We start from the raw sequence: 24,838 nt of genomic DNA, 5'->3' as shown, positions 1-24,838 counted from the left end.
TAAGATACACCTTCCTTGCAGGTACTTCACGCAAACCTTTTTCAGCTCCCTCTTCTGCCATCCATACGATGCCTGTGCTAAGCACAAGATTTTCTCACTTATATGACTCCCTTCCTGCGTAGACTTCACCCCGGTTCCTTCAGGTCAAACCATCTCACCTCTGTCCTGCTTCTGATGCCCCTTCCTCCTCCAGGGACCTACAAAATGAGATCCCACACAGTCCTCATGCCCAGCTCTGACTTTCACCCCTTCCCAGTGGTGACTGCTGTGAGATTCTTTCCCTTGACCCTTGGGCTCTGAATTTTCCTAACGGACTCTGGTAGGGGCTAGTGGCTGACCTAGAGCCTCCCTGGTTCAGTTCTGGTTTAGTACAACCACCACAGTGCATGGCCTTTAAAAGGCTTCCCTGCTGAACTATGTATCAGCTGAGAGAGCTGTACATTAACATGATCTATATCTGTCATCCGCAGAGGCCAGGAAAAGATGTGTGAGGAAGAGTCCTCTGCCTGCACAAGAAGGGACAGCAGTCAGCGGGGCTCTGCCAGCTGCCTGGCTGCCTCCCCACAATGCCTGCTGAAATTCTGAAGAAGTTCATCAGTTGGCAAGTTACTGACAGATGCAGAAATGCAACCTAGTTGAAAGCAGAAACATTTCTCTGGACCAACAAGGTCAATTAATAATATTAATCACTTGCATCCTGTAAACACTTTCTAGTTAGTGAGCTCCTCCCAGTAGTAAGTACTTGTGGGGCCAAGGGCACAGACAGAAATCTGACAATACACTGTGGCTCACAGCCACAAACAAGTCACTTACTCTGAAACCGGCTGTGCAAAGCAAGCCACTATTCCAGAAAAAATATCAGGATATTATGAGGATAGCATTGCTGCCAGCATGGGGGAAAATAAGCTCAGCAGACTGCAAATTACATGAAGATGTGCAAATTAGCGTACAAAGTCTGTAGCCACATAGGCAATATTTATCAATTTGTTTTATTAAACATATATACATATTATATACAATTAAATACTGTCTAAGCTACACACATTCATGCGCTCAGTTGCATGCATACAATTATAGATGCACAGGCATATATGCCTTTGTTCATGGGCTACTTTACCTCTCCGGGTCATACTCTTCTAATAACAGCTATTCTGGCTCACATTAGCCTTTAAATGCTACAACTGTTTGTACACTCAAAGAGATATGATTTGGGTCTCTGAAAGCATTCAAGAAAATGTGGCAAAATCTAGGACAATTCATTATATACAATTCTCTGTTTTTATGAGAACAAAATTTTATAGATTTAACTGGCACTTCCCCATCCAGGACTGTATTTTCTGACACTCCAGTATTTTGGGAATAACGAATTTTTCTGTCGGGTCACCAGCTTCAGACATTCTGTCTTTTGAACAGTAGCAGCTCAGGCTACTAAAGAAGTATATGCTGGGCAATTTACACTTCTTCCTCCTTGCAAATCTCCCAAGTAAAAGTAGCCAATCTTCTTGTCAGCATTAAAAAAAAAGGAAAATAGCTCTTTTTTCTTAATAAATATTATGGAAAAATATTTTGATGGTAACTTACCATTTCTTACAATAAAAAAATAAAGTCAATGCCCCCTTAATTGTTAATAAAAAATAGATTTAATTAAAGGACTAAAAATAACCTGAAGCTGCTCATGTCTCAGTTTTCCATTGAAAACTTTGACCATTTCTCTACTTTTTGCACACTTGGAAGGTTTTTGTGGGAACTAATAATTTTAGTCTCAATAAGACTGTCTTATTGTATTTCTTCCGCTAGTTAAAACAAGCTGAGTGAGCAGAATGAGTGAGGGCTATATGTTGCGTTCTTTGCATGCCTCAAGTTCTTACTAAAGCTATTATCTGTAGCAAGGAAGATATTAAACAGATACTGTCCAACAGCTTCATCTTAAAACACATTTTTTAAAATGGTTTAAAAATGGAATGGAGAAGTCATGATCTTTTCAACAAAATTCTGCAGAAACACTGAATGGCCAAAGTCATGGCATGCCTCCCTGAGGGACAAATAAAATGTGAGACTCTGTTGCCCCAGAGCTGTGCACAGATGCTGTGTGAGAGCATTTGGGCAAAAAGAATTGTATGGAGGTGCCAAGCTGTCTGTACAAATGGTCTCCTAAAACGGGGGGTTTAAGCACAATAAAGTTATTTCTTCTATCTTCCCTGCCTACGCAGCAGAATGGCAGAGAACTGATGGCATAACTGGTGGTAAAAGTATGTTGGATGCTTGTAATTTTTTTCAATTACACTGTCTAACCAGTTTTTGGTAAAACAACTGAGGGATTTATTTTTCTCAAGCAAATGACTTCTGTTATAAACCCTGGCTTTTAAAAGCTGAATAAAAGGGCTGCTTCATAGGATGCAATTATTCATAATGAAAAACTATTTAGACTAAGATGGCACTCATCATCTATTCTATTGACTTACATGCACAAATTGAAAACAAAATGAAACCCGAGGGATCACGTGCTCTGGCATGTTTAATAAGAACTGAATTGTTTCTATGTCTTTGTTAGACCTGTAGTATGCTCAAGGGGTTGTACAGGTCCTCCTGCTCTTACATGCCTTGTTAGAATATGCATTTCTGTGTGGCTCTATTTGTTAAATTTGAGCTATTAAACCAGTCTTAAAAAGTCTTCTTCATTTAGTTTAGTTTGCTAACGAGTTGTAAAAGCTAAAATAGCTGGGCTAAGGCTGAGCGAGGTAGTTGGCTATGTTACATTCCTCCTCTCTGGTACCCCCTGATAGCAGCTGGTAGCAAGGCACGTGGGGAAACTAGAATGGGACAAGCTTGTCCTTGTATTGCCCTTGTCACCTGATACTGTTCTTTTAGCAAAAAACATGAACAATCACTCTATATTCACCTTCTCCTGGCTATCATGATATTATAGGCTTCTGTTAGAGCCTCTCGCAGTCTGTTTTCTAAGCAGAAGTGTCCTTGTCTATTCAGTAGCTCCTGACACAGAAGCTGCCCTAGTCAATGATCATGTTCACCACTTCTGTATGTGCTTTGAGAGGGAGCGGTCTGAGCAGCATGTGGTTGTGAATGCAATATACATTTTTCCAATGTCATAAAAATGTTTTCTATACTATTCTCTAGTTCTTCTCCCAAGATTCTTAGCTTTGAATTTCAGAACACATCAAAGTACACAGAACTTTCTCTTAAGTGCATAAAATTTTATTTACCAGCCCTGAATTTTCTCTGCCTCATCACCATCATGAGATCCTTCTGTAACTACTTTGAAGTCTATTTTAAATTTTACTACCCTCAGTAATTCAGTGTCATCATCAGACTTCTCCACCTCACTGTTTATTCCCGTTTCCAGATGACTTAAGAGCATCTTGGTCAGTATAAGCTCAGAATTGATGCCTCTGGGACTCCACTGGTCACCTCCTCTTACTCTGAGAAGCAACCGATCCTTCCAGATCTACACTGTGTTGGTTATTTCCCACTGTATTGCATTTGTTCCTGTAGCTATGGGCTTGTTTCTTTTTCATAATTCCTTACAATTATTCTGATTTAGACATCAGATTTCTAGGCCTACAGTTCTCTGGATCTCTCCTGGAGCCCTTCTGAAAAACTCCTGTTCCCTCTGGCTCTCTGATTCCTCAGCTGCTGGGGCCCAAGTGCTAGGTTACACCTGCCCAGTTAATACGTCAATATGAACTCCTTTAGGATTCCTGGGTGAATGTTAGCATATTCCAGTGAGTAGCTTTTATTCATTTTATTGATTTGTTCTAGAATCTCTTCCATTAATATTTCAATATCAGACAGATCCTCCAGTGACCTGTTTGAATCTATTCCTGCCACAGAGGTAGGAAATTCCGTAACTTCTTCTATGGCCAAAGCAGATGCAAATAATGCATTCACTTCTCTCCTATTGCTTCAACTTCTCCAAATCCCTTTTCTACCATTTTGGTCATCTATTGATCCTTGTACTCTTTGGTGAGCTTTGTGCTTTTGATCTAGTTAAAATGTAGTTATAATTATTATTATTTTTTTAAATTCAAAACCTTTTTTTTTTGGCCTGCCTTATTCAGCTTTCACATTTAACTAGCTTCATTTTATGCTCTGCTCTATTCCCCTTGTACAGTGTCTCCTTATTTCTGATAGTCTCTCTCATCTGGCTGTTTTGCAAATAGCAGTCTTTTTCAGGTCTTCTTAAAGTGCTGTGTAATAATGTGTTTTCCCTGACTGAATTTTTCTGCCCTGCCTTGTTTCTACCTAGCCACTGTGTTCATTTTAGATTCTTATCCTTTTTTATTAAACACACTTGTAGGACATTTCAGTGGTTTTGGTCTTGAGTATATTAGGCTTGCTGTATGCAGTGCTTGCTAAAGATATTTTGGGCTGACTGTGGGTGTCCCTGTTTGCTCCAAAAAGTCATTTATAGTGATTAAAAATGTAGGCTTCAAACTACAAACATACGTGATGTCTACATGGGAATAAACAAAATCTCCAATTATTACTGTGTTTTCTGTCATCATAGTCTTTTATAATCTCTTTGAAACTGTCACAGTATTACAGTCCTGGCTGTTTGTACTGTAACTGTAATATGACATTTATCCCATCTATGAATGGGACTTCCAACCAAGAGGAATCTGTATTATCCATGGATATAACTGACTGACTTATCTGTCTTTACCGCATAAACGTAAAACGCCACCTTGAAACTATCTCCTCTGCCCTTCAGAAATGATTTGTACCTTGACATTAAAGTGTGGCCCAGTTATATTTTCCCCACAGTTTCTGTTGTGCCAATTATGTCAAAAAACATCATTTAAAGCTTGTTGTTAAACTCACCATGAATTCCGTTTGAAGTAAATGAGAACATGCAACTGCGTCTTGAAGCTGCTGCCGTGTCAGGACACGGCCGGCTGACTGTAGGTATTCCATCGCTACTTTTTCCCGTGGGGTTGGCACAGCGACGAAAGGTTCAACACTTCCCAAACAGCTCATATCCAAAGTCAGTGAGACATTGGATCCTCGCCTGTGTTAGAAAATAATTAAAACAGTTAAATAGATCTGTATTACTCTAAGTCCCATCCTCACGCAGCTGATCCTCAGTTATTTATGCACCCTGACTTTCCGTATAGTCACTGGGGAAATCTGGGTATGCAAACACTTCAAGACTGGTTTTACTGGCAGCACTGGGTGTGTGGACAGAAATCCAAGATTTTATATACCATTATCCTCTTGAATCTAACAACCAGTGCTGCAAGAACAGCATGCTGGGGAGCAACTATTTGGATTATTCTTAGAAGTAGAAACTGCTCCCTATGTGCTACTTAATTGTTATGGGTGTCAAATGTGAAAGTGATATCTTTAACAGAAGAAGAAATGTTTCACAGAAAAAAAGGGGGGATATACTTCTAACTGATACATATAGCAACCTGGAAATAAATTCACAATTATGTCAGCTATACGTTAATATAAGAATCTACTCAAATTAAATGTATAGAATGGAGGGAGGAAAAGTGATAAAATCAGCAGAAATAAGTTGCAAGGCCGTGCAAACATTGCGTCTTCCAAGACAGTGGACAATGTCTCATGTAAAGTAGGAAAGAAGGGAGAGGCAATAAATCACAATAAATGAGCTGCATCCCAGGAGGAGGAATGGTCGCAGACTCAGAGAGGTTATTCGGAAAGGCCAAACATCTCTTGCAGGACAATCAAGCTCATCAACGTTTCACATTTCCACAGGAAAATAAAACTCATTTCAACAACACCTTTGAACCATGAAAATACAAAGCCCACTTCTGTGTGCTTGGTATGAGTGCTACTCTTTTTGTTGCTTTCTTCAAACAACACTTAACAAAACTGTCTTTTTTCAGTTTCAATCCATCGATCACGTTACCTACTCAGCCCTTAACTTTAGGCATATTGATTGCAATAAATCCATGCTCTGTGAATTATGATGATTAGACGCACATCTGTAGGCATTAATCAAAGTTTTTCTGTTTACTAATCAGAAACCAGTACTAAAGACTGTAAGATTCAGCTGTCTGAACTGGGCTACTTATGCCCAGCTCAATGTAAATGTCTCTAACATTTACCGAGCAGCTATGCACGTATAGATATATGACAATGCAAGTTGCATTCCTACCTCCACACATTATCATCTCTGTCAATGTATGCCTACAGGGGAGTTCTTTAAGCTCTTAGTTGCTCTACTACGCTCCGATATATACAACCACAATGTAAGATCTCTGTCTCAAGTCTCTCCTAATAGCCATCCTGCCAGATCAGAATACAACTCTACACCTTGCCCATTTTTAAAATCACGTATGCCAGTGATTAACCATTTACTGGTTAATCCATTATTCAGTGACTCCAGCTTTCCTGCTGGAACTCTGTGTGGTTGCGTGCATTTCTTATCTGCAGGAGAGCTCCTGCTGGGTGAGTGTGACTGCACATCGCTCTGGACACTGAGTTGTTGTTAAGATACAACTGTCCCTTTCACAGTAATACCACATATTTTTATAAATATCACACAGACATCACCGGATAGTATCTGTGGGGCAAGTGCTATTAATATTGGGGGAATGCTTTCCCCTAGTCCGCAGCAAAAGTCGCTTGTGTTAGTACTTGCTTTTTACTGCCCTTTCATTATTTATTGGTGGCCCATAGGTATTTGTATGCACATGTATTTGAGCAAATTACTTGTCTTTTCAGACACCGTGATTCCTTCTGTAGTGCTGGTGTTGCTGTTCAGTTTTCTGATCTTATTCTGCCACCAGAATAAGTACTCTTAGAGTTTATCACTTTCTTCTTTGTTTGTAACTATGTGAACATAACATTTTTTGTTCTGACACAACTGCCATGCACTTTCCTTCCTCTTATACATGTCAGCAGACCCTTCAGTAATTTTATTTTAAATCAGACCATTTCTATCACGTCAGTCTTCATGAATAGAAATGATGTGATTCAGGCACTCACCTGTCACTTAGCAAAACACAAAGCAACAATGGCCCAGAGACAAGACCACCTGGTGGAATCAGTGAATCTCACGTTGTGCCATGGTGTCCATAATCCTATTTCAGCTTAGGCGATGGGTGGGTGAGAGCAAGAGCTGTGCTGCCCAGGCCCGCGGATGGTAACAGTGAGTCAGCGACAGAAGCAGAGGCAGGAGAGCCAAGGCAGCTGCAGGCAGCTGGCCGCCTCCAAGGGTAGATGGGGACAATTTCTGCTGGCAGAGGGAAGTATGTGTGGTATGATTCTGCTAATTTTGCTAGGAGGTAGGCAGAAGTGTAGTAGCATCCTGAGCAGAAATGACTAGTAACTAGATACATGCATAGGCTACCAGTAGTGCCCTGTGGCTTGCTACACACCTGCATCACACCAAAGCCCCAGCCAGTGGTACCAGTGCTCATACCCAAATCCAGAGCCGTGACAGCCTGGGAGGTGAACCTGCTCTGGTGGCCACTTTCTGCCAGACCCGTCGTTAGGGTCCTGGCTCACGTACACATCCCTGCTCCCCGGGGCCTGCCCCTGCTGCGGGGGAAGCCAGTCTCCCGGCTCCATGCTGCTTCTCAAGGAAAACATCCTGTTAGACCACTTTCTCACAAAAATCCTTCTGCGAAAGCACCTCTTCTGACCACGACTAGCAATTTGTTCCATGGAAAAAGGCAGTCCCTCAAACAGGTGGCTCTGAGGGCGCACATCACAAATCCAGTCTTTCAAAAACAATCCAGAAATCCACAGAAGAGGTGTGCAATGAACCCCTCCAAAACTGTTTAGGCTACTTTCGTTGAGAAATGGGTAGTGATTTAGACCCAGACATACTTCTGGGAGAGCCTACTGAGATTTCCTAATACAGAGGAAAAGTATTTGCATTGTTCAGTAACAAAGTACTGTGAAAATGTTAATATTTTCTTTGGCTTTTGCATTGTTATAATGGACAGTCTTGGCAAAAAGGCTATTTCCTTTTTAACAACAACAAAAAATATACCTGATCTAATTATAACTTTGAGTTTACAGCTTTACCATTTATGGGGAATATTGACGAATACCGGTGTTGAGAATCAAATAACTTATTCTGGAGAGAAGAAATAGTTTTTAGGTGCATATTTAACACATTAAAAGCTACACATTGAATAACAACTGAATACAGGGCAGAAAATAATTAACTAATCTTCTCTTTTACTACTAAGTGGAAAGAGGCTGGGTAGTGAAGCCCACCTTTTACCACTTTACTTGAGAGACTGCACAAGGCTGCTCACAAAGCAACAAGGAGGTACCATCTATAACAAAGCCCATTTTTGCTAACTATCCCATCTCCAATAGGTTTTGTGTAAAGAAATCGCATCAGACCCATGACAGTTCAAGTCAGACAACTTATTTTTCTTGGAAAGAGAGAAAGAGATATATCTCCTAACTACATACAGTTATCTTACCATTACAAATTAAACTAAAGAAGCCATAGACATGGGTTTTCCCCTATTCCTGAATATTTGCAACCCTTTTTTACCTTCTGTGTAACTTTATGTTCCCCATGTTAATAGTCTGGGCCAAATTAGAGAAGATTTTATTATGGTACACCTCCCCCGGCATCACCTTGAGGTCATGTCTTGATGGGGAAGAGCATCATGTGAGGAATGTGAGGAATTCTAAACATTCGTGACAACATTACATTAAAATCGTCATGAGACTAACTCTTCCAAAGTTTCACCCACCTCAACACTGGGTATGTGAATAATATTCACATATGCAAATATTCACATAATATGCAATCAGGAAACCACTTGTGCCTGTGTATTGTCTAGTATCCCAGAGGGGGGTCTCACCACATACTTACAGCCTTCTTTTCAATTGGGTAATAGGAACAAGTCCACTGATGGGAATCCACTGGAGTATTTTTAATAATACATTTATAGAAGCAGATTTCATTACAGACCATATAAAGAAAAAAAAAAAAAAAAGATTAATGCAATGTTTGTTTGAAAACTCAAAAGGAAGCTCCACCTGTCCACCTTGGAGGGCCACCAGGTTACTAAAGCCTATTAATCATTAGTGAGGTCATTTCCAGGTCTTCCCTGACCCTAAAATTAAGCCATAGCTGGTGATTATAAAAACCCAATTACCCAACATGTTTTCCCAGTTGTTTATTTAAGCTGGGTAATTTCTTTAAATACACATTCCCATGTTTATTCAGCACTCCTGAAAAATGCAACGCCCAGATTCCCGGTCCTGGGCTTTTCAATCTCTCTAGTGGTTTTGGAAGTAGCAGTGATGGCTGCTGCCTTCCAAGAGCCATTGCCCTCTGACCCCAGCACTGCAGACGCGGGAGGCGCTTCCTTCTGTGCCCTTGGTCCTCTGTCCCTCTGCCGAGCTCCTGCGTGGCCGAGGCGGGAGCTGTGTCAGCCGTGCAGGTGGAAGGAAGCCATTAATTAGCGGCAAGAGTGGTGCTGGCTGCGGCCGCTGGGGAAGGAGTTTGCTTTGCGTCCTCAGGTCCCACTTGTACCAGGGGATGTGCCGCAGGGCTGTTCTCCCTGGGTTTTACTGCAGGGATAATGGGAAAAACACCACGATTCCCCTGTGCGTTTTACTTCTCTAGTGCTCACAGACTAGGTTTAGACTTGGGTGCTGATCCTCTTCTCTTGCTGGTCCATCTCATCAGCAAATGCACTGAATTCAGGTGGGTTTTGCATTGCTGCAGTTGCACTGGGAGAGCACAGTTAGGCACATGGTTTCCACCACTTACTATGTTACTGGTGCCAGACTTCACCTGCTTATCTGGTTTTATGTTTCTGTGGAGTAATTCAAAGGAAACACCCCCATGCATTTGTAAAAAAGGAGAATGGAAAGAAACCATGGGTCTCAGCTTTCCTGCTGCTTTTAGCAAAATAGCTAAGAGAAAATATGGTCATGTAGATGACCAAATATGATACGTAAAGCTGCGGAGGGGAATGAAAAGCACAGTTAACCAGAAAAAGACATCATGTTATTGTTATTAATCCTGTATTTTGATATGAAATAAATCAAAGTAGCATACTGCATAACACCTATTGACTTCATCAAGAAAAATCAGTTTTGAAAAAAGCGTAAGTGGAAAAGCAGCAAGAGAGGGGTTAAAATAATCTTTGCAAAGGACTGAACATAGTGCCATTTTCTTTCAGCCTGGGGCAAACAGTAACACAGATCTTCTAATATATGACTGAGATATTTCTTCACAAATCCAGATTTATAACATCCATTAAGTCAGTCAGAAGGTTAAGAAATTACTCTCATTTGAAGTGAATCATAATTTGTTAAGTTTTAAATTAGCATTCACGTATTGTTAAATAGTTGCTTCTAACAAGCATAAGAACGTTTTATATGTTTTTTAAAAATGCATATATATGATTCTTGCTCTGTACATGCCAGCCTGAAATATATATCATCATCTTGTACTGCTTATGATACTGGATGTCTTGGGAAAGTAGGGCTGAATGAGAGTATGGTTACATTGACAAGTGTGGGAATCTCTCATGTTTTTTCTGACCATCAGCACACTATCATCTCAAACAAGTCTTCTAAGCATGTGGTAAAACTCCATTATTGACGACGCAAAATTAAAACCAGCAGATTTATTTTTTCCTAGGTCTATGTTCTTTTATTGGAAATGGAGATCTCATAAGTTTGAGTTTTCTGTTGTGCTGCAGCACATATCAGAGAGTATTCTGATAGAAAACCCCATCAGTTCTGATAATATACAATACCCGTTCATGTAGTTATCCTCTTATTTACTCCTACTTTCAACAAAGGTCAATCAGTATCATCGGTATTAGTCTGAGAAAATAATGAATAAAAATTAATTATGTAACTATGTGAATGTCATCTTAATAAAGAAATATTTGCACACAGTACTTATTGTATATAATGTAATTTTTATTTTTACACTCCTAGGTGCCCTATGAAGCATTGTTACACACATACTATGCTTGGCAGATCTATGATGATGACTCAGTTTCCCAAATGATCTCTGCTTTTCTTGCTGACAGTTCTGGGTTGGTGTTGGTTTTCACTTGAACAAGTGCTGTAGCTTTTAGGAACCCATTCAGACCTGGGGTTATTGACACTTTTAAACAAACCAAACTTACATCACAGCCAAGCTGAAAATCAGAAAGCTGCAATCAACCAATTAACAAGGCCAAAGAACTAGAGTTAGAAGCAGGACTAAAACCCAAGGTTCCCTAAATTCATGTCATTTCTCAAGTTACCTTAAGTCATTTAGCAATCAACTGTCATAAGCACTCTTCTCTAAAGGAAATTACTCTTCAATTGTTTTCAAGATTCGGATTATTTATGCAAATCATTTACTTAAAAAAACAACAGCAGAGGAATACAAGCTGATTTTGACAGAAATTATGTAACTATGAATACAAAATGATGGATCTGCTTTGCATTAAAGGATAATATGCATCATGGACAGTCTAAATTGATACAGCCCGATACCCTGAAGGACCTGTTCCACTCAGCTCATGTTTGGTCATTTTGCAGCAATTTTACTATGCATGAAAATATAAAATGCAGGACCAGAGTTTCAGCTTCGGCACTTCGGTGTGCAGGTGGTCAAAACCTTCCTGCTCTCCCCTGAAATACCAGTGCTACTTAAACCACCAGAAGTTACCTACTGACCTCCTATCATGCCTAGGAACAGTGGACCTCTCTTTATAGGCTCCTGGCCTCATTTCCAAAGCCTCCTTCCTCTGGCTCTGATTCTTCCTCTCCATAGAGGAGATCCTGGACAGGTAGGGAGATATTAGCCCGATGTTTCCACAAGCATGCTTAACAATTCAGTCATTAATATTACTGATATTTATAATATTTCTACTCTGCCTTACAATCATCTGCACCTAAGACAAACCCTGTAAGCCATTTTTGTGGGCAGCCCAATCTCCCAACTAGAGGACCTCATCTACAGTGCAGAGGGAGTAATCAGGGTCTAACACCGAAGCTAAGTCCTACCACCAGAAAGCCATGGATGGAAGATATTTAAGCTCAGGACTATAAGGGAGGCAATAGGATGAAGCATGCTGATCCTATGTATCTTCCTGAAAAGAACATCTGCCATTTCTGCTCATGTTTGCTCTACCACACGGTTCTCCTCATACTTGTTCCAGTGTTGCATTATTATTTTTTCCCACTTACTTGTCACTTGAAAAACTGATGCTTCCTGCCTCTTACCCTGAGGAATGTGTCTGGAAGTGCGACAACAAGCTGTGTGCCTACTGGAAGGAGATGAAGAGGGGTATATGGCTGCTGTAAGGCAAGACTTCTAATCCTCTGCAGCTTCCTAGCCAGTTCCTGGCAGAACCTGGTAGCATCCTCCAGTCCTCTCTCAGTCCATAGAAACTGATCAGGAGCCTCTTAAATAGCTTTTCTGGAAAGTGGAGGCACTTCATGTTCTCTCCAGAGGGTGTGATCTTGTTCCCACAGCCACAAGTGAGAGCAGACCAATACCTCTAGCACTAAATTGCAAACAATTTGCAGGATCTACTCACACCTCAGCATGTCAAAATGAACTGAGGAAATGGTTTTGACAAGTATTTCTGGACTAAGTTTTAAGCAATCAGTATCTGGTTAGGACAGGAATGGTTCAATATCCTGTAGAGGAAAACAGCTGACATGAGAGTAGTTTCAACTTTCCCTCTTTTAATCATGCTTTCTAATGTACTGCCAATTCACTCCTGTTCTGCCCTCGATAAGGCTACGCCACTGGGCTACGGGAACTGACTGTTCAAAAATGCAAAGCTTATACAGCCTCCCATCTTTTCCTGTAGATTATTTCTACAATCAAATTGCATTTTGTCACGCAAACTTTTCTCTCCAATAAAATCTGAATGGTAACATAAAGCTCCATTTCTGATTCATATTCACATATACATGTTTTCAGCATGAGTGAAAACTGAGTTAAATGTTCAGAAGTAAAAATAAATGAAGAGGCTAATTTGTTGTGCTTATTTGAGCTTTTTTTCAAAGAGCTGAAAAATGTTTACTAATTTATTGCTAATTTGCTTTAGAGGATAGAGCTTTAATTGAATGCAGTCTTGTTTATTGCTATTATCTGCTTGCATTGAAGCATTACTCTATTTCATACTGGAGGCCTCACTGCAGAAACATACTAGATGACCTGTTCTCTCTCCGATTGATGCACATGCTAATTTGAACCAAGCTACAATGAATATAAACAAAATGGATTACAAGAATAGGGAAATGGAAAAGAAGATGGAGAGGAGTAACAGTTAGCTTCTAGCATTGCACAGATTAAACTAATGCACAGATTAATGCATTTATTTAAGGTAAGGCAACCAGAGCTGTTAAAAATCCCCACATATCCTGTCTGCTGTATCTTTTGCTTGAAAATCAGAGAAAAAAAATCAATCTGCAATATACTTTTTGTCACACTTGCACGAATTGCCCCTCTACGATTTCAGTTCATAAGTACTGCCATGATGCACTGGAGAAGCTGTGGCCAGGCACCATAATTTCCCATTTAGATCTCTTGTCCAGGTGCAAAGCCTGATTACTTTTCCCAGCACATGCAAGGCTCACTTCTTTGCTGAGCACTACAGCATGCCTGGAGGGTGCTTGCCTGCAATATTCAGAGAACTGTAGCCTATCTAAGAGAACTAATCTAATAAATGAGAATGGAGAGGTGCAATGCTACAGCAACAGCTTCTAGGAAGTGTTTTTTTTAAGAGTGCTTAACATATTTTTCCCTATTTAGTTGGTCAGCCCTATGGTAAACAAATAAATCATGGACTGATCTTAGATTTTTCAGCTTTTAGATGAAAAAAGTGTTTGAGGGTTGTGTCATCATGTGTGCCACCCCCCTCCCCCCCAAAAAAAAAACAACCAAAAAAACCCCGCCTTACCAATAGGTCTATTTAGCTTCATGTGTTCTATACTAATTAATCTCTTATGCACAAACTCTACCTCTGTCCTGCACCTGCTGCTCATTTAAGGAATATAATCTACAACCCTTAGATGCGAAAAAGCAAATATATAGCCTACTCACACATTAATGTCCTTCAGTACTCTTTTGAGGCTTTAACCAAAAGCAGCTGACCTGGAAAAAGACATGGGTAGGAGTATTCTTAATGTAAATGGGCAGTATCTTCCGACAGTATCAGTAAGAGAGAATTATCTTTTATTGTGACTTGAAGACTAATCAGTACAATGAGTTCTTTCCTAGTGCCTTTGCCGTTTGGGAAAGACAGGAAGGAACATCTGGGAAAAGAGGCGTTTACTACACCCTGTCAACCTTAAGATAATAAAAAAGCACATTCCTTGTTTATTTGACTTGGTCTTCATTATCTTTAAACTACTGCAAGTGTCACACAGATTTCTAAGCAGAAAAATTAATTGTTAGTGCACTTCGAAGAAATTACTAAGCAGCAGCAGTTCCTGCAGAATGTAAAACCTCCAGACCCATACCATCGCTCAACGAAGCTGCGCCATCTATGGACACTTCTGAAGGGAGCCACAAAACTGCTCCACTCAGTCACACCGCGGATGAAGCACCTCAAGCTGCCCGTACAGACCAAAAATCCTTTTAGCTCACACACTTTGGAAGGCACAGTCCCATTTCTGGAGTGACTTACGTGCTAAGTTATACTACGAGTTGATGGGATTTAGGCTTTTAGAGACAGGAACAGTTTATGTGCACTCAGGTCAGCCATTTAGCTGCTTCTGAAGTTTCCAGAGCTTACACCTAAGCTAGGTACAAAAAACTTTCTCTCTTCCAGCTTTTTTTTTTCTTTTTGTTCCCCCCCCCCCCCCCCCCCAATTCATTTTAGTAGTCTGACTTTCCAGCCTTGCCTTCTACAGAAAGGGTTGCTCAAACAAGTGTATTAATGTGCAAAGTGCCTGGATTCCCTCTGAAAATGAAGTGTAGAAAATCCACTTAGGCTTGCTATTTGAAATGGAGCAATGCTTGACTGCTATTAGAAGACAGCTGTAAGTGTCTACATACCCAGGCCTACTTTATCTTGCACTTCAGAGATTAGATAGACCTTTAAAAGAGGTATTGCCAAGCTGTACAGTCCCATTTAGGGCTGAGCAGCTGATGAGGAACCAACAGGTAAGTAACCTGGAGTTCCTTTCTATGGAGCTCAGTAGATCCCTTGAAGGTCAAGGCCTTGGCCACTGCCTACCTTCATCAGAGATGTTCCTATAGGGGAGTGCATAAGCTGAGCTCTAGGGGAGGGAAATGCACCTGTACCTGTGCCCAGAGATGAAGACACAGACCAGAACGAAGGCTTTCTCGATCCACTCTTCCTCATATGCACCATGCATGAGTCAGTACAGACTGGAAATTTCAGAGCGAAATAATTATAATTGCTTCAGATTCATAGTTCTGTATTAGCAAAGGAATCATGACATTAAGGAACTTAAATCACTTTATTTAAATTTACTTCTTTGAATCTGAATGGAGGAGGGAAATGTGAGGACTCCAATAAAAGCACTGTTACTCTAAATGCACATTGCGTTATGAAATAAAGAAAAAGAAGGAGAAGTCATATCTGAAGGATAAACCAAACTCCCTCCCAGCTCAGCTTCCACCCCATCTATCTCAGTACAAACATTCCCAACACACAAGGCTCCATACAGCTGATGATGTAACACGGGTCAGATTAGCATATATTGAAGGGAGTGGTGTAGAAATATGAACGTAAACTTGGTGTACTGTGTAAGACCAAAGGTTGCCCAATATCCTGTTTCCAACAATGGCCAGCAAGAGGAGGCTTAGGGAAAGAATGCAAGAACAAAGCAAGCAGGAATCACCCATTACTTAATTAACACCATTACTTATTTTTAGTATGCCCTCTAGCTTCTGGCAATCCATAGTTTAGGACTGTCGTGAACCAAGGTTGCTTCCACATCTTTGTGTCTGGTGTCTTCTTTTCTGGGGTTTTCCCTTCAGACAGCTTCCTTAGCCCACCTTATGACCTCCACACTGTCCCAGGACAACAGTGAACAATAGATGTGGGGACTAGAGGGGTATTTAGGCCATCTGCATTTGGGAAAATCCTTCTGATGAAGCAAAAAACATGTATTTTATTCTGATCTTATCCGTAAACTGCAAATGCATTCCCTGTAGCCAGAGGATTACCTTTGGGATTAATTACAATACCAGCTTTCTGCTTTTCACAATGGGTCCTTCTTTCGCAAACCTATTCAGTATTGTGCTCTGTGGGCCAAATTCTCTTCCCAGACACCTCCGTAAAACCACCGAGGCAAAACAAGCTAAATAGAGCCTAAAGTGAAACAAGACCACGCAAATTGGATTTATTAGCTGTTGCGTACTTTCCTGCTGTTCTGATTGTTTTCCTTCATTTGTTGTAAGGGCGCACTGTTACATCCACTATCAAATCCAGGGAAAGGAACGGAAAGCCTCTGGACTATGCAGCAGTCCTCCTGTGGAATTTACTACAGCTCAGGAAGGATTTGAGACATCTTGAAGACAGGAGATGCGGCTGCCGGGGATGGTGGGAAGCGGAAGCACCAGCCCGGGGAAGAGGGGCAGGCTCAGCTGCCTCCTGCCCAGCACTGTCCCCATCTCTGGCTGGCAGCGTGGCTTTCCAGGGAGCTGCTACTAGTTACCCCAAAGCACCGGGACCGAGTTCCCTAGAGAAACATTGTACTTAACGACATTTTTCTGTGTGGGAGTTATATACAGTACTTCCCCTTCTGATGCCTATCGCATATTTGAGCAGGCATTTGAAGTCGTCGTGTTCTGTTTTGCTCCTGTTATCAAACCACAATATTAACATAACAGGGATAATTATAGCTACCATAAATTAGTAACAACAATACACTGTTTGTTAAGCGTCAAAAGTATATTCTTTGATAGGGAACATAAGGGAAGTCCCTGTCCCAGAAAGAAATATCACTGCTGTAGCTTCTTACAGACTCCCCTGGTTAGAGAACTGAACGAAGAGTTCAAAAGTCCAGATAATTTATGAAGATAGGGTCCTGATCTGCAATATCGTCTTGGATCAGTCACTTAACCAGTTAATGTCTTACTTGCCTTAGTATGCAAATTGTAAAAAGAGTTCCTGAAATCTCTTGGCTGTACTCAGCTAAGGTTCAAAGTCAAACCTAACTGATGCATCATCTCAGATGTGGTGGTATCAAAGCTGACAAACAACTCTAGCAAGAACCTGGCTGAAATGTCAGTGTCGTATGAAATCAGCTACTGCCTCGGGGCAGTGTTTCTTGGGCTAAGCCATTCTCATAGCATACTCCCGGCATCCTCTTCTCTGCCGTGATGCTATTACTTCTTCCTTTCCTGAGGCTTGCCTGACTGTATGCATTACTACCTTGTCTGATGTCTAGATTGTAAGTTTTTTGGACAGAGGATCATTTCATTTTTGTGTGCATATGGAGCCTTGCACAGAGGGGTCCTGGTCTATGACCCAGGCTCTCAGATGCTATATTAATAAAAGTGCTAAAGAGAATTTCCCACAAAAGCTGAGGAATAGTCTGACCCACAGATCTGCAAACAAGAGATACTTCTGCTAGGTAGCAATGTTAAGTTTTCTGTACATACTAGCTCTGACTGCGTAAGAGATCTCTGCTGAATTTCCAGAACTGGATTTTTCCAAAAATAAGCAGTATAACTTGTCAACTTTTAATTTTCCAGTGTCCTCTTGACAATGCACAGAAACAAAATTAATTATGATTGTACTCCAAGAAGAGAGTCATGGACTGGAATATTAACTGATGGCTACAATATAAGCTGTAAGTACTATCCAGTACATGGCTTCTTGCATGAAGTACATGTACTTCATGCCAATTCAAAGATACACTTGGGTGTTTTATATTGCAGTTTTGAAGGCACTTTGATGTTTTTCTTGTTTGTCTTTCTCTGTGTTCTGTGTCAGTTCCTAACATTTTAAATTAAGAGGAACTGAACTAAATTCAGCTTTAGGCTGCCCTACAGAAAAGTTGGCCAGAAGGAACAGCAAGATCAGTTCCAAAACAAAAAGGAAGGTGAATATTTGTGTTTTAATTTGAAGCATTAGCATTTGTCAAAGCCCCCCAGATCTGAGAAATCAACATTCCTTGTAAATATAAAACTGTATATCTGATATGGGTGCTTCCTTCTACAGCAGTTCTTTGTTTTGCTGAAACTAGTAACTGTGCGTTCTATCAAGGGCTCATGAGATGCAATGTACCGCATCTTGCTTACAACTCAGTCTCATAAAGAAAATGGTGATCTTCTCCTGCTCTTTGTCCCTTAGCACGGCATTTCCAACCCACCCATGTGAAAAGGTGATATATTTGGTTGCAAAAGTCACAGATGGACACATCCTGCTACAGGCTGAGCCGAGATACTTGGAGCATTCAAGCTCAGCTAATGTGCATCTCCTCACTTTCGCAGATGTCCCACTCTGCCTGCACAGTAGGACAGCTGGTGAAGCAGTCACAGAAACCGTGCCTGAGATGGTCAACCATAGAAATGGAGTAGAGGCAGAGAGGAGCTGAGGAAATCAATTGCAGGAAAGCTGCAACAGTTTAACCCTCTGACCAAGCAGCACTTAAAAAACCAAAACTTGCTGCTGGATGAGACAAGGGAGTTACACAACTCCAATTACTCGGGTGTCCAGGGCAACAACAGCCCCTGTCATTCTAGGGCTCAAGAAGCATTAAATATTCACATGGCTATTTCCCCTCAGCTTCTTGTGCTGTGTGTGACTTTTCAAAAGATCAGCTGGACGAATCACTGCAAAACCTCCAAAACTGTCTACCAGATGGCGGCCACTGATTAATTTGTCTTAACTTAAGCCAAAAAGGAAGAAAATGCTATGGGTGGAGCAGTAAAGACAAGCACAATCAACATCCGACCAAATAGGGTTTCCTGTCACCTTGGGAACGACACTGATTGGCACTGCGGTTTCCTGTGTACAAGCTAAAACCAGTAGCAACTGGAGTAACAAGAATAAATGCCAGATAAGAGACCTGGGAATACAACAAAATTATTACAAAAATCTTGACTAAACCTCTGAGGACAGTAAAAGCAAAACCAAGGGTAGGCATGGGCTGCGTGCTAAATGGAGCACTCCCTGGAACCTGAGAGAAGATGGCTATGAAGCTGCACCAGAATTTACCTGAACTAGGGTGGGCTAATTTGCCTGAATTATCCGCTCCCAGAAATTAATGTAACATGCTTTGAAGAGTTTTCAGTTCTTTGTACAAAAAGAAAAAAAGGGATGTGGGACAATTTAAAGCAGAGAGGGAGCTAGGAGCAGAAACGTATCATCTACCCACGCTAATCTGAAGTAATTTGCAAAATGTGATAGCGACACAGGGAAACGGACTGTGGGTGTAAGTTTGGGCGATGCTACATAGTTATTCGCATCTATTTATTTAGATCATAACTCCCACAGAGTTTTGCTTCAAAGAGCTCTAACCACAACCAAAACACTTTCCCAACCAGCCAGGAGTCAAACAGTTAAAACGTGGTTTTTAAAGCGTCTTTGTTAGGCTGGTGCCCGAGTTCACTTCCCCTCCGAAGCAAGGGGACAATTCACATTCCTGCCCTCTTCCTACCCTGCAGATAAGCAAAGACGTCTGTATTGGGTTGGACAGAACAGGCGTTTGTGCAACTCAGAGGTCCAGTGCTTGCAAAAAGTTTTCAGATTGACCGTGCACTAACAGAAATGTCACATGGATGCAAGTTGGAGGTAATGCGTTACTCTGCCTCTAGTCATGAATCCATGTGCTAAAACAAGACTTCTCAGGCACTGGGCAGGCGACCCTTGGAGCTGGATCCCACTTTATGTTCCCTGTTTCTCAGACCAGTTTATCCCACCTTGGTAGCCCAAGTTTTCAGCCCTTGCTCTTACCCTGTCGCCCAGAGAACAGGTGCCAGCAGTCGCAGTGTGGCTGTCCAGACAGCCGAGATGGCCTGAGGAACAGGGAAGCCACAACGCCAGGCTGCGGGGAGACCCTGCGCCGTAAGGAACGTTATTAAAAGGCACAGCCCGTGAGCAGCTGCCCATGAGCAGGACTGCTCCCCTCATGAGAGTTGCCACACCAGCTGCGCACATTGCATGTGCAAGCTACATCTAGAAAAAGAAATTAAACAGCACCGGGGAACAATCCCAGGCACTGAAACTTGGTAAATGATACTGCTACATAGCAAGCCTTGCAGCCCTGGTTTGTTTTTAGCTTTTGCCAACGAGAGCATGCCAAAGCAATTCACTGGCACCATTTGGGAACCAGCACATGCACAAGCCATTCCTGGTAGGCAGTCTGCATCCAGCCCTGGCTCTTTTGGGAGCTTGGCAGTATGGACACAAATTAATCTCAGCCAGCTGGCCTCAGTGCAATAAGTGTTCCTGGGTGTATGGAATTTATTACTGCATCTTATAGATCAGGACAGAATATAGCTGAGAGGTCTGACAAATGAGAAAAGTGCATTTTTAGGTCCTTCAGAAAGTTTTTGGATTTTTATTTTTATTGGTATTCTCTCACTCTTCTGAAATGATGTGGACAAATAGTTTCATGCAAGACTTTTACTGTACTTCTGGATAAGGTTCTCATCTTCACTACATCCCTTCAGACAGACATGCCAAGCAGCCACCCTCAATCCAGTGGTTGGGAGCATGGCTACAGGAGGTTTATGTGCCATGTCCAGAGTGCTTTAATGACTTGGTGGCAGAGATGGACCGAAGCACAAAAATTCCAGTTTACTGGTCGGTGGTGCTTTGCAGATTCCTTCTGATAGGAAATCACTGTAAAATTGTTCTCCAGCTAGTACTTTTGTGTTGATACATAGCTGTATTTTGAACAAATACACTGACATTTTCCTGAAAACAATCCCTAGGTTTTAAATGAAGAATGCAGAAAGCATATTCCGCTCTGCACAATAGGGTAAATTTACCCTCCAAATCTGTGCAAAGCTAGTATATTTTAGCCAGGAAATTCAAGGCCCCTTCCTGTAAACATATTAAGTTCCCATGCTTGTGTCATAAACTACAAAACCTGGCATGTTTACAGTAGTCCAACTGCAAGGTGCTACCCTCTAAGCATTACTCAAAATGATTACTCACAATGGATGGTTTTGTATAAAGATAACAGATCAGCAACACTGTAATTATATTTGCAGCAACTGTGCTCTGTGACCTAAAAATCAGAGCAGAACCAGAGAGAATTGTTGGAAATTTCTCTCATCTATTAGAGTGGAGTTTGGATTGAACAGTGGCATCCTGAGATGCAGCTGCCATTATATTAATGAGGTAAAGAGCACATCGGGTGCTTTAGCTTGGTTCCAACATTTCTTTTGAGGTTTTATTTGGTATACAGTATTGTCAAAATAGTGATTCATTTTAATAGATCCTGCTTTTCTAACACCAGGAAAACAGGTATTACAGTTAGTGTTTTGTCACCCACAGCATTTGTCATCCAGATGGCAATTGACAGGGCATAGAAACTGTAGAAGTGGCCAGAACAATAGTTGAATCTGTCTATGCAGAATAACTAATAAAAGAGAATAGTTATCAATATCAACATGGGAATTTTTTTCCACCTCCAAACCTGAAGCCCAAACTGTCCATGATTTTCTCTATAAAGCTGTCAAACACAAGATGTTTCTGAGGAAGGATGCCAAAGGCAGACCGAGAACAGTAACTGCTCTCTGTTACTGTGCGACTATATGTGTAAGTACCTCTTGCTAACACATTCCTGATTCAAACTTTGTCTTTTGTCAGTGAGTTCCACAGACTACTATGGGTTATCTGATTAAGTTTTTTTAAATTATTTAAAAATATATTGCCTTTCTTTTCCATCAGACTATCCTTCTTTCTCATCTTATAAGGAAGTGGACAGAGGTGAGCATTTAGCAGCTTTATAATGCACATTATTTTAACTTTTATTACACTTACAGTGAGCTATACTCACTGTATGTCCACTGAATACTTTTTAGAACAGGAACAAAGAATTCTATTGTCAATTTACAGGCATCTTTAGGACGGTAAGAAAAACTGCTTACAGCCTGTTAACTGTGACATAGTTTTTATAGCATTGCCCTGCTTTGTGGGGAAGAGTAACATCACACACGGTTCTCATGGTCAAGGTCAGGCCAAGATTTAGTCCTACCTGTTACATTTGTAGGGAGTTACACCTGGCACTGATTTAGGTGATTTCCCCCTACTACTATTCTCTATTCTGATTCCTGCTGATTTTCTCTGGAGGCTGCAGACCTGTTTGCATAGTGTATGTTGAACGATGTCAGTGAGCAGTCCTCTCTCCTCCAGTTTTGCTCGTGCTGGCGTTGCCTGCCTTCCCTTCCACAGATTATCTTCTGTTTTCCCGTGTCACAGCAGTGCTTCCATACCATTACAGAATGCTTTTATCTCACATTTTAAAAAAATTAAAATATTTTGTTATTTCACTTATCTGCCAGGTTTATGCTCTATTTGCCAAACCTTTTCTTCTATTATATTATCCACTCTCTTGTATTTATTTGCAAAGAGAAAAAAAACTAGCATGAAGCACATGTAAAACATTACTTGGTCTGAATGAGAGTCCTGCATGCCCATAGCATCCTGATTTGTGAACATGAGGAGCTCTCGCTTTTAGACAGAAAAATTTTCCAATGAATACGCAATAGACAGAGAAAACATTGTGCTGTGATTTTTCCCACTGGTTATTCAGGTGTAATAGCCACAGTTTTAGGTCTTTGTGGCTAGGATGGAATGCAAATGTTTGCAAAAGCTTTCCAAAGCACTGTTTGTTTTTTTTAACGCACACAGTAGAAGAGCTGTTTTCCACATTTTCTTTTCTTCCATGTACTTTCGCATGCTAGATAGTAACTAATTTGAACAAAGCAGTACATTCTGTACCAGTTAGTTGAAATACAGTTGTCCTAGGCACAAACAATACTGGAACTAAAACTCACAGCAGCAGTGGCTGCAGAAAAAGTAAATCTAGTTGTAGAACAAGTGAATATCGTGCTGATGTAGTAACTTATTTATATTTATATCTCCACCATGCTTGTGTTTTAACAACTTGCTGCTTGTACTAAGAATTTTCAATGCCTGACATGTCAGAATGAAATTTAGAATATCACAACCCACTTCACCAGATTTTGATTTTGGCTGGGACCATTCTTATCAAGATGAATTCTGGGCCAACTAGCAGAATTAAAGGAAGCCTTACTCTGCTGAAGGAAAAAGTATATATTATGCATATAAACCTGTAAAAGCCTAAGCAGAAAAATAAACACTGATGCAATATTCATTTATGTGATAACGGAAGAGAGAAGGATTATTTACATCCTAAATTCAGGTGTCGGCACTATGATGTTGTGACAGTTCATCACCAAAGACACCCACAGGACAACATTAGCTCTCCTGCTCCTCCGGTCAGTAACAGCACTGTGTGGGTTGCTGATGGAGAAGGTCTTTGCTGCAAAAGAGCAGCAGTTGTGAAAACACCAGAAGAGAACAACTTTGAAGCACTCTACGGAATGACCTGGAGGACGCCAGGAAGCTCTGAAGCGAGCCCTTCACTTGCCTGCCCCATCTATCATTAACTGTAATAGAAAGGGGCCAGTGCCTCTTTGTTCAAACATCCTTCTCACCTCCACACCTGTCAGTCCATCCTCCACTCCTGGCCACCACCACTCCATCCTTTCCCCAACCACATGCTGCACATGGGTATGCATCCATGATCAACATCCAGGAAAATAACTCCCCTCCTGAGGTCACAGGGTCAGTTACCATCTTGGTTATATGACCACTGTCCCTCCTCCAAGAGCTACAGCCAAAGAATAAAAAATGCAGGCCACCCTGATGCCAGAGCTGAGTAGACTGTGAGCGCAGGGGAAGTGGCAGTGCTGCCCACAGCTGCAGGTGTCAGCCTCCCCGCGCTCAGACTCCCTCATAACGTCCTTCAGCAAGGCACCAAGCACTGGTGTATGGACCATGGACATGTCACGTAAAAATGTCATTCTGCACATTTGATAGTGCAAATGTTGCATAATCTGCTGGGGAGGCTGTGTCTTATAGAAATAGCTGAGGAAGAGCCTTTCCAGATATGCAGAAAAAAATGCACATGGACTTGGCTCTCGTATTCAGAAGCACAACGCATTTTAAGAAGCTGGACAAACTCCCAGAAACATTTTGATCTAGGCACAGTTATCCATTAACAAATTGTCTGCCTCCATAACAGCCAATGCTATTCCCAATAAAAATGGAAAGGCTCAGAGGGCCAGAAGATGATACGGTGCTTTGTGAAAACTCAGGTCCACCATATTTTTGCATTTAGATATGCTCCTTGAAGCAGCACCTAGTGTGCAGAGCTGGGACAGGCTGAGGCAGGCATCATTGACTTTGCTGCCCCATCCTTCAGAGATTCTGTCACAAACTTCCCATCTAGATAGCCAGGCACAGTGGTTGGCTCCCTCCCTGGTTTGGCCCACGGTCCATTGATTTCTCTTTGGAGAGATACAGTTTGGTCTGGATCCTACTAGGCATTTCATGACCATGGATCGCAATTAAGGAATCAAACCAGGGAGTTTGGATAGTTAGAAAATACTGCTCAGGAACCATCCGGCCAAAGGAATCACAATGATAAGTTTGTCAAGGACTCCCCATATCCACACTATCCTACCAAGAGCTTCTTTCCCTGGCAGAAAGCAAAATCAGGGTAGCAAACATTCTTGTATGGGTGCCCCAGGCTGTGGCTATGAGCAGGGGGGGACCTGCAGGCTTGACCCCACTCCATATTATGGAGAAAGGGCTGTGAGCAGACTGTCTTGTGCAGTGTGCTGCTTGCAGTGTGCAGACCCATGCTCCCATGTGTA

The 24,838-nt window shown here is 41.4% G+C and overlaps 1 protein-coding gene across 3 annotated transcripts in view; it reads right to left on the bottom strand.

Moving 5' to 3' along the window:
• Positions 1-24,838, bottom strand: part of PTPRR (protein tyrosine phosphatase receptor type R) — a 148,351-nt gene that overhangs the window by 31,088 nt on the left and 92,425 nt on the right. For all 3 annotated transcript variants that reach the window (XM_056341609.1, XM_056341610.1, XM_056341611.1), the window contains one exon: positions 4,840-5,026. In XM_056341609.1, coding sequence (XP_056197584.1) covers positions 4,840-5,026 — 187 coding nt within the window. The remainder of the gene's footprint in view (positions 1-4,839; positions 5,027-24,838) is intronic.

This window comes from Falco biarmicus, chromosome 5 (genome assembly GCF_023638135.1).
Source record: "Falco biarmicus isolate bFalBia1 chromosome 5, bFalBia1.pri, whole genome shotgun sequence".
In the NCBI taxonomy this organism is placed as follows: Eukaryota; Metazoa; Chordata; class Aves; order Falconiformes; family Falconidae; genus Falco; species Falco biarmicus.
Note: the sequence above shows the minus strand (reverse complement) of the source record. Positions and strands in the feature narration are given on the sequence as shown.